The sequence below is a fragment of the Leucopleurus acutus genome (assembly GCF_964270905.1).
Source record: "Leucopleurus acutus genome assembly, chromosome: 12".
Taxonomy (NCBI): domain Eukaryota; kingdom Metazoa; phylum Chordata; class Mammalia; order Artiodactyla; family Delphinidae; genus Leucopleurus; species Leucopleurus acutus.
Genome location: NC_139154.1, coordinates 85,875,691 through 85,886,040, shown reverse-complemented (window position 1 = coordinate 85,886,040; position 10,350 = coordinate 85,875,691). Strand labels below are relative to the sequence as shown.

Genomic DNA, 10,350 nt, shown 5'->3' with positions numbered 1-10,350 from the left:
CTTAATAGCAATACTTCAAAACAACACTTTTTCTAGTTCTTACATGTACTTTCTAATACTCCTATCGTTAAAGTTTTGGTCAAGGGTTGCAGAGATGTACAAGAGAATAACATCACACAGTTTAATGAAGTAGGTTCCTTTCATTAAAAAAATGCATAATATAAATCAGAACATTTAGGCAGACACCTGTTAAAACAATCTATTACATTTGCAGAATATAGTAGTTTTCTTAGGGGTAAAAATATTCTTTTATCATATTTCACCTTTACTACTTACAAGAAGTATACCCAACCACTGGTAAGGTCTGACTGCTTTCATTAAACACTTATTTAAAAAATAAAACAACTTCCTCACATCAACCTTGTGATGTAGTCTTTAATTTTACAAAGTGCAAAAATAGGTACAAATATTAGCCTTCCTTGGTCCAGAGTATATCCAAACTGCTGCTATGACCTGGGTCTAAAATATTCACACACCATCCAGTATTAAGGGTCACAAGTCAAGAGAGGTTTTCTGAGATAATTCTTTTAATTACAACTCATAGAGAAGAAATAACTTTTTATAAATTTATAAACAAAAAACTTAGAAGCTAATACAGAACTGTTTTTTTAAATAAGTTTCCCTCCAAATGAGAGGATTATAAACTATGCAAATCGATACATGATTTAAAACGGAAAAAATAAATTATACTTAATGTGCTAGTGTAAATAATGGTATCCACGACTGAAAAGTTCTTCACATGGTGTCTGGTGACCACTTGTAGAGGGGAAAGGCATTTTCTCTAGAGTTCAAAGACAAGGTAAAAAGTCTCTGATTTGAAATCAGAATCGGTCTGCCGCTCTGCTAGCCACAGCACGGATATTGCCATAAACCTTTGATGGAGGATTTCCTGCAGGAGAAAATAAAAAAGATTATCCACACGTATACATATAGATGCTACATGGAAAATGGTCTGCAACTCTACAAAGGACAGGGACATTTTCCGCTGGATCTACCTTAAATCAACAAAAGAACCATAAAGGAAACCACATAAATATTCTCCAAAGAACATTTTAAATCCTAACAGCCAAAGACTCCGAGTTGTCAAAATGTTTCGAAAAGCAGCCAGTCAGACCTGGGCACAACTGACCTGGGCACCGCGGTGGATCCCACACATTTCCCGAGCACGCGCTACAACCCACGGCTCTGACCGCAAGTGGCTGTACTTCGTGGTTTGAAAATGGGACTAAGTCAACCGAGTAAGATGACTGACTGATGCTGCTCAGCAGCTCCCTTTGGGCTGAACCTAAAACAATGCTGCCTGCTATTCTGGAAGGGCTCCCTAGCGCACCTCATCAGGGGACGCGGCGACGATGTAACCAATGTAATCCAATAAACCCTTTCTCTCAGGTTTGCAGATGGAGTCCAAGCAAAAATATTCCTGCTTTCTCTCTGGGCCCACATTTGCCAGCCCCCAAGAGTTTCTGCTTGCTACCTTTATCATCACCCTGACCCTAAAGTGACCTGCAAATGTGATCTGAGTTCCTAAATTCCCTGTTCTTTTCTTTCAGAGAAAACAACATAGGAAGAAATTGCTGTTACCCAGGATGAGGTTGCAAATAGCAGTTCTTGCCATCTTGATGTTTTGGAAAGAACCAAGGATGTGAACTTTCCTGCAAGAGATAAAGTGAGACAGGTTAGCAACAAAAAGCATTTCCTTAACGAAGTCCCATGATCCAGAAACTCTGGAAACTCATGATAGATACAGATGCCTAAATAAAGGTGGTGGTGACGGCCGCACAACTCTGTAAGTATACCGAAAACCACTCTGAAGGGGAATGATAAGTGCATTACATCCCAGTAAAAAATTATGAGGGAAAGACATAAAAAATTAAAAAACAACTCAGTTCTTTAAGACCCTTGGTGAATAATGGCTCCTATCCACTGAGTGCTCTCCAATACGCTAGGGCTTTACATACATGTTCTCATTTAATCCTCGCATGAGCTTTATCAGGCAGAAGTTATTCCCACTTTACATACGAGGAAACAAGTTAGTGAGAAATCAAAACACCTGTCCGAGATGACGCACTGGCAGAGCTGGGAATATTAAAGTACCCAGATGCAGGTAATACTGTACTTAGTTAAAACATATTTGTATTTTAACTGCAAAGCTTTCTAAAGATTACTTAGGGACTTCCCTGGTGGCGCAGTGGTTAAGAATTCGCCTGCCACTGCAGGGAACACGGGTTCGAGCCCTGCTCCGGGAGGATCCCACATGCTGCAGAGCAACTAAGCCTGTGCGCCACAACTCCTGCGCTCTAGAGCCCGCGAGCCACAACTACTAAGCCCACGTGCCTAGAGCCCGTGCTCCACAACAAGAGAAGCCACCGCGATGAGAAGCCCGTTTGCTGCAACTAGAGAAAGCCTGCACGTGGCAACGAAGACCCAACACAGCCAAATATAAATAAATAAAAATAAATTAAAAGAAAAAAAAAGACTTAAGATTCTCTAAATTTCTTCACTACTCTCTGGAGATCATCCAGACCTTTTTACTGGGCATTCCTTGCCGAATGGTTCAAATTAGACTGAGAACATAGCATTTTGCTTTTCTGAGCCCATCTTCCAAAATATCAGTAAACTTAGTAAACTGACACCAAAATCTTCAGGGGGGACGTCAAACAGAACCCTCTCCCTTCCAAAGGCTCAGGCATTTCTGAAATTGGGGTAAAAACGAGGCTAAAAACAAGAGAATCAGTTAAAGTCTGTTCAGGATGATCCCCAGGTTTCCTTCCCCACTCCGGGCGACCAGGCAACCACCTTACTACCCCTCTGTAACTCTGGTAAAATTAAGGGGTGGGGCTGCTCACTGCAGAAGGTGAAAGCCCTGGGGGCTGGACCAGGGGCACCAGGCACAGTGGAAGTAGGAGCACCATGACGAAAACAGGGGCAATGTCAAGCAAACGTCTGCACGATGAGCCGTGAGACTTCCAACTGTCTTCGTGACTGGGCTCCAAGAGTCTGTCAGCAGAGAGACTGGAGAATACTTCTCTGGGGAGCCTGGCCTGCTCACTGGGAAAGACTAAAGATACTGCCATCAGGGCTTCCCCAAAGAAACAGGACCCTAGCCCACCCGCAGGCATCCCGAGCCCAGGTTTCTAGTCTGCTCCTTACGGCCCCACCCTTAACATACGACGCCCACACTGAGGAACCAGAATCCGAGGAAAGCACCCAGTGCAAAAGAGTAGAAGGCACAACCAGCAAGCGGAATAAAGCAGTACAGAAACAGAAACTCTAGGGAGAAAAGAAGAAAAACAAACCAAAATAAACCCCCAAACCAGTGAGATTAGAAAAGCAATTTTCAGGCACTCATGAATTGACAACAGGATGTTAAGAAAACTGAATAGAAGGATTAGAAGATGAAGTTGCAGGAAGGAATTCTGAATGAGAATGATTTACAACAGATTTGTATACTCGGCCAGAATAGAAGACATCTTTCCAACCAGGTCTCACAAAATGTCCTTCCTGTGCTAAGCGAGCTCCAGGACTACCTACCACCAAAACAAGGAGCACGCAGGACAAAGAATCCAAGAACCAAGGGATTCAAACACCAAAGGGGCAATGGTGAAAGGAGGAGCCGGGATGGCAACTGTGTGCCAGGCAGAGGGTAGCAGTGCTTCTGGAACAGAAGGCTCCAGGAGAGATTTCTAAAATGTCTGATGCATCTGAGTCCACCAAGCGGAGATACAGACAATGTATGGCTTTCTATTCAATTAGTACGCTGAAATATTGAGAAAGCACACAGAAACATAAGAATTATTTCTTCATGTGACAACAAAGTTGCAGAGGACAGATAAAGCAACCACAGTACACCACCTGGCTCAGCTGTTAATACCCTGAGCACCGATTTCATGCTCAGGTAATACTGAGCTTGAGTCGAACCAAACCCACAGTGTAAAGGGAGGGGCAAGCAAACGGGAGCGCTGGAAAGGTTGAGCATGTGGGCGGAGGTGGGGAAGTCCAAAAGAGGCATCTTCATCTTTCACAGGAGAAAAGCAACAGTGAATCTGAGGGGGGAAAATTAAGCTGCTATACAAAGATATTTGGAAATACAGAGGAAAAATAATTTTTACAAGTTAGCTAGCTGAACTTGAAGACTTGAAATTTCCTCCCTCAGAGGAGGGGGAAATGGAAGCAGACAGGAGGAATTATTTTAAAGTATGTGTATGTGTAACTTCGATAAAAACAAAATTCTGTGAAGTACAGCATGAAAGATGAGGAGATACAGAAGCAAGGATACATACAGTGTGAGTAGTTTTGCTGCTAAAACAACCAAAGCAATGGGGCAGTGGTTGGAATGGCATACAGGTCCCGGGACGTATAGGTCACATTCTTTCCCATTTGATATCCTGAATGTATCTGGAACAGATGGTTTTCAGTTTTATATTTTGTTCACATCCTACTGTGATCTTTGCCAGGTTTTCAGCAACTCATCAAAAATAACATTTATGGGTACATAACAGTCCATCTTATGGCTGTATCACAACTAATATAAATTGTTGAACACGTGGATTCCAATCAGCCTATTTACAGCAAAAACTGCAAGACAGTACATTTCTTTGCCAGTAGTTGGCACTGAAAAAAAACCTACTACTAACCCCCAACAAAATGGAGAAACTTGAAACAACATGCTAATTAAAAGAAGCCATATATCAAAGACTACATATTGTGTATTTCCACCCATATGAATTTCGAGAAAAGGCAAAACCATAGTGACAGAAAGGAGATGAGTGATTGCCTGGGAATTGGGCGGGGCTGCAAAGATGCACAAGGAACTTCTGGGTTGATGGAAATGAGCACAGTGGGATCACAGGACTGCAGAGTATTTGCCAAAAACCCATTGAATTATATACCTAAAACAGGTGACTTTAATTGTATGTAAACCACACTGTAATACAGCTGTTTAAAAAATTAGTTCAATGAGTAAATTTTAAGTTAACCCTTAGAAATACACTGATACATTCATAAATTATAAACTTAATATGATGCGTTAACCATAATTGGACTAGCAAATCAGTTACATTTTAACATTTCTAAATTAACAAAAACTTTTAGGGCTGTTTATGATATTTTAAAGTGTGGTAAACATTTCAATTTTTGAAATTTCTAGTTCAAAAGAGTTTTTCCCATGGCTCCGTGGTCCCAACTCCAGGCTCAAGTCATAAAAGGTCAAAATTATAACACACCTGTCTTCAGGTAAACAGGGCCACCAATATAGTGTTAACAGTTTTCTATTTACAGTATAAAAAATAGTCTAAAATTCAGATTCGAAAATAATGGTGAGCCCTTTGGTTCAGAGCAAAGATGAGATGATTTTAAATAAAATTATTTCTGGATTTAGCAGTAGGCAGGTCCCTCCTCCTCTCAGTCAACTGCTTCGTTTCCCAACTTCACGGCATTATATAATCTCTGCGCCATCTGCCAGTAACCCCAAACTGGCAACAGAGCGGCTTCAACCTCCGGCAGGGAAGGGTAATCCCAGCTTGACTTCCTGCACCCTTAATTTAAGCCTGTATCATCTTATTGATGTTCACATATAACTGCTCTCTAGTTTTTTCCACAATGTGCAATGGTCACCTTCCTTTTATGAAAGGCCTTTACATATACATGCATGTGTGTGTATATACATTTATGTTTCTCTTTTTTAAAGGAGAGCCTCACGATGGCATTCAACACACCTACTCCTTGCTCTCCTCTACTGATTTAATAGATTCTCCTGAGATACTATTTCAATCTTCACCTGTCATATAATTTCTTTTAACAGTGATTCTAAACATTTCCTTCATTACTAATTGAGAAAAAAGCTATAATAGATATTATAGATTTTCTCAACTAAATCTGTTTTCAAAGTAGGTAACTATTCATCCAGAACCATATCCTGACAAAGATTTAGTTGCTACGTTATACGTAAAATACAATCTTTATCACTTCTTGAAACCAGCAAACGATCAACTATAAATTATGACAATAATTTTCTCAAGATCACATACTTACACATCAGCCAGAACTATCCGCGTCCGTGTCACGTTCTCAATGGTGAATTTGGTTTTTCCTCCTTTGCCAGCGATTCTTCCTATTGCCCTCGACAGGTGGTCTCCCTTTAAGGGCTTAACTAAATGAGAAAAGCAAGACCTCAGGAGGGAAGCCATCCCAGCGTCACCCACTTCCATGGGAAGTTTAATCATTAGCCAAATTTCCCTACTGAAAGACATAAAACACATTTTTGAAAAGCTGCTAATAACACAACTCAACTGATGTGACTGGAAAGCTGAGACTCAGGTACAAGACAAAGCAATAGAAAAGTACCATCCAGTAGTTCATATGAAAAGACCACCATACACTCACCATCTGTAATTTCAAAAGACTCTAGGAAGAGGTCATCCAACCTAATGAGGGCAAGTGCGTCCTACAATACAGAAATACACACTGTGAAGCTCTTCCATTCAGGCACCTGCGAATGAGTGTTAAGCTAACTCTCATAAATTGTAGAACTACAACACTCAAATTAAAAAACAATACAAAAAAAAAGCCCAAATCCATCAAAACAGTCATATGGCGTATTTTCCGAGCCCCCATTTCAGATATCATGAAATCACTCACCTCTACCTGAAACCCAAGAAGAAAGGCTTTCACAAAATCAGCTGCTTTTGTCAGAGCGCTAACATCTTTGGTTTCTTTACAAGTCTGTTAAAAAAAAAAAAAGGTGTGGCTACGGAGCACAAATTATAGCTCGGAATGAAAAAGATAATATTCTAACAAACTACTAGGACTGACCTTTCCAATTATTATAATTTCCTTCGCTACCACCCTTCCCCAATATATTCTCTATGACCCAGTTTTTGGTAAGTACCGTGTTTAATTTTCAAAACAAAACTTTGCTAACTCCAGAACTGGGCAGTGCCCCCCAAAGACTGTCAAATGACTTACTGTACTCCAAGGCTGATCTGACTCTGGAGTCACCAGCAAGATTCCTCCAATGGCTCCCATTCTTAAGGACCTCCATCCTCGGCCCATCCCACCCAAGCTGGTCCTCTTCTCTTCTCCTTCAATGCAGTCTCCCTGGGAGTCCTGATCTAATCTCCCGACTTCAACCATCATTCCTGTGCTGATTTTTCTTTCCCAAAGCCACAACTCTAATACTAATTACCAAGAATGGTTTAAGCAGGGGATCCTGCCCTCAAAGAGTTTATTCCATAATCACAGATACAGGTGCTATTCATAAAATGCCCATCCCTGTAAATGATGTGTACTACAAAGGTGCTTGACACACTATAGCTCTAATCTTCGTGTCAACCTAAATTTAAGTAAGATAAATACTTTTGTATTTGAGGAAACTCAAGTACCAAAAAGTAAAAAAATAAGATTTGAACACAGATCTGATTCCAAAACCATCATTTCTCCTCGCCCACACAGACTCACAATTGAGTTGAGGAGACCACATATTTGACAAATTTGAAACCATACAGGGTTGTGTAATGGCACATATAAAACTAGATCCCAGTCGCAATTCTATATGTGACTTTAGGCAAGTCCCATGAATGCTCTAGGTCTTAAGTTTTCTCATTTGTAAAATAAGGAGGTTGGAATGGAAGAGTCCCTACTAGCACTGATGACTTTGGCCAAGAAACTCCTTGGCACGTTTCCTCACATCTGTTAGATGGGGTATGTCATCTACCTCATAGGGCTGTCCTGAAGACCAAAATGATGTAGTGCCTCCCAAACCACTGCTATGTGTCTGGCACAAAGCAGTATCAACAAATGTCAGTGGAATCCAAATTGATGGTGCTGCAATTCATAAGACAGTTAAGCACAATGAACGTTTAGGCCCTGAAGACAAGACTGAAAAATGGACTGACGGTAAAGGAGAAAGAACTTGAGCTAGACCCTGAAAGATGATGAAACTGAGGAAGAAAAAGGGAGTAGGGAGGAGAGGGCCTTCAGAGAGCAAATCCATCCATAATGACGGACAGAAAAATGTTCAAAGAGATGGTGAGAGAACTTGGGAATGAGACTTCTACTTGAAAGGCAAATTCAGTCAAAAACTTTTATCTTTCAGAATTACTGAAGATACCAAGATATCATTAAAACCAGTGTGGTCTGAGAAAATTAATCTGGCTCTGGCATAGAGGATGGAGTGGTGAAAGGAGGTTTAAAGCAATGAGGTAAAGGACACTTATAAGCAAACAAGAGGTTTTGGCAGAAAGCCATAAAAACCTGAATGAAAGTGCCAATGGGAACAAAGAGGAATTCTACTGTCAAGTTCTATATTTTAAACTTTGCCAACTATTTAGACCAGTGCCTCCCTGCTTTATTCCATTATTCTAGTCCTTCAACAGAGATGAGTCTATACCAGTCCTGATAATGAATCGTTAAAAAGGAAGATATAATTACTTTTGGTCACTGATTTTGATACAAAATTGGCACCCTGAAAACCCCCCCCCCCCTGGCTTCCCTGATGACACAGTGGTTAGGAATCTGCCTGCCAGTGCAGGGGACACAGGTTCGAGCCCTGGTCTGGGAAGATCCCACATGCCGCGCAGCAACTAAGCCTGTGCGCCACAACTACTGAGCCCATGCGCCACAACTACTGAAGCCGGCGCGCCTACAGCCCGTGCTCCCCAACAAGAGAAGCTACCACAGTGAGAAGCCCGCGCACTGCAACGAAGAGTAGCCCCCGCTCGTTGCAACTAGAGAAAGTCTGCATGCAGCAACGAAGACCCAACACAGCCAAAAATAAATAAATAATTAATTAAAAACAAAAAAACAAAATACCCCGAAGTTTACTACTTTTATTTGTCTAACTCCTAGACTGACATCACGGAATGAACAAATGAATAAGTAAATAAACACACTTATACATAATTTACACTTATTCTTAATACTTTTTTTTCAAAAAAATACCACTAAAATATATAGCACCTGTACTGCAGCAAATACTTTGGTTGTTTATTTAAATACTTCTGAAACATGACAACCTCTTTACTAAGCCTTTTCTCAATTAAAACAGAACATTATTAAAGGTCTTCTAAGACACAGCTGGTATTTTAGTATGATTTCAGACCGAACTTATGAGTTCAACTAATAATTGTGTTGTATGCAAATTCTGAAGGCATTTAAGAGGTTCAAACACTAAAATATATTAGAAAACTGGAAGAAAATCATTCAAAATAAGCCTCATTAAGGAAAGTCTATTCATACCTTTTCATCCCCGTAGAAAAGAGAAACCGCAGTATATTTGAAAATAGTTAACATTATCCTCACCCTGATTTCTATATTCCTCGATTTCAAGTTAAAGCGTATCTGAAGTCCCAAATGCTCCACAATAGGTGTAAATATCTTCATCCAGTTCTCTTTTAAGGGAGTATATCTGTTAGCTGGGACTGGAATTTTTCTGGTTTCTTCTTTCCCACCCTATGATACAAGAAAACACAACTCAGGAGTTGTCTGGAGGAACAGGGGGTGGGCGGAGATATGAAACAGCAGCTGATTATCAAAAAGACCCCTTTAACTGGACGAATTAAACATCAGGAGAGTCACCTCTCTAAGAGCTTCACGCCAGAAGAAGCTTCAACATCACCCAGAGGCCACCGTCCTGACCCGCCTCTGGCCCCTGCCCCGTTCCTGTCCCTCGGTCCCCGCCAGTACCAGAAACCCGTCCCCGGAGAGAGGCGGGAAGACGGGCCTCTTGGCAGGCCGGGCCTCCTCGGTGTCCATGCGGGACGCGTCCCCGCCCTCCTCCGGTGCGGACAGCTGCTCAGCCTGCCGTTTCTTCGCCCGCCGGCCACCTTTTCGGGTGACCTGGGTGAAGCCGGCCTCGGCCAAGGGACTCTGTGCCTCCATCTCGGTTTGCATCCTCAAGAAACTCCAGCGGAAGTTTGCTTCTCGAACACGTGCTGGGCTGCACGGCGCAGGCGGGCCTCGCAGGACCCAACCTTCGCCAACCAGCCCTAGGGCTCCGCCCCCTTTCCTAAGAAGTCCCATGCAGGGGACCTGGAGCAGGAGTTTGTGTGTGTTTGTTGGGGAGGGGGAAGGGCTGTCCTAAAATATGACTGATTCTTATGGTCGCCCTCTGCCCCGCCGCTCGCAGCCAAAACTTTTGTAATCTCTAACCTGTATATGTACTAAAGGTAAAAGGTAAAGGCATAAACAAGTCTGTGTTGTTGGTGAAGAAAAATCTTCTGTGCCTTCAGTAGAGCATCCGGCATTATCTGAGACACCTAAAACCAACTTGCTAGGGCGTCTGCGGGCGCGTACGGCAAGCGGGAGGGACAAACTATTCTTAACGTTTGGAGTCTGGTTTCCAGGTTAGTGTTT

At 41.9% G+C, this 10,350-nt stretch overlaps 1 protein-coding gene across 1 annotated transcript; it reads right to left on the bottom strand.

Moving 5' to 3' along the window:
* Positions 1–486: 486 nt before the first annotated feature.
* PNO1 (partner of NOB1 homolog) lies at positions 487–9,925 on the bottom strand. Its single transcript, XM_082851497.1, has 7 exons — positions 9,682–9,925; positions 9,298–9,447; positions 6,637–6,720; positions 6,382–6,442; positions 6,031–6,148; positions 1,582–1,652; positions 487–889 (listed from the first exon to the last, which is right to left on the bottom strand). Exons 1-7 carry the CDS (start codon positions 9,886–9,888, stop codon positions 822–824), a joined length of 759 nt encoding a protein of 252 aa, XP_082707623.1. The 5' UTR covers positions 9,889–9,925; the 3' UTR covers positions 487–821.
* Positions 9,926–10,350: the final 425 nt, after the last annotated feature.

What these genes read in the sequence shown, in the direction of transcription:
- PNO1 (XM_082851497.1), bottom strand. Translation starts at nt 9,888, where the DNA reads ATGCAAACCGAGATGGAGGCACAGAGTCCCTTGGCCGAGGCCGGCTTC. An exon ending in TCTCCGGGGACGGGTTTCTG is followed by an intron (nt 9,448 to 9,681) that starts GTACTGGCGGGG and finishes CTTGTATCATAG; the next exon opens with GGTGGGAAAGAAGAAACCAG. An exon ending in CGAGGAATATAGAAATCAGG is followed by an intron (nt 6,721 to 9,297) that starts GTGAGGATAATG and finishes TTTTTTTAACAG; the next exon opens with ACTTGTAAAGAAACCAAAGA.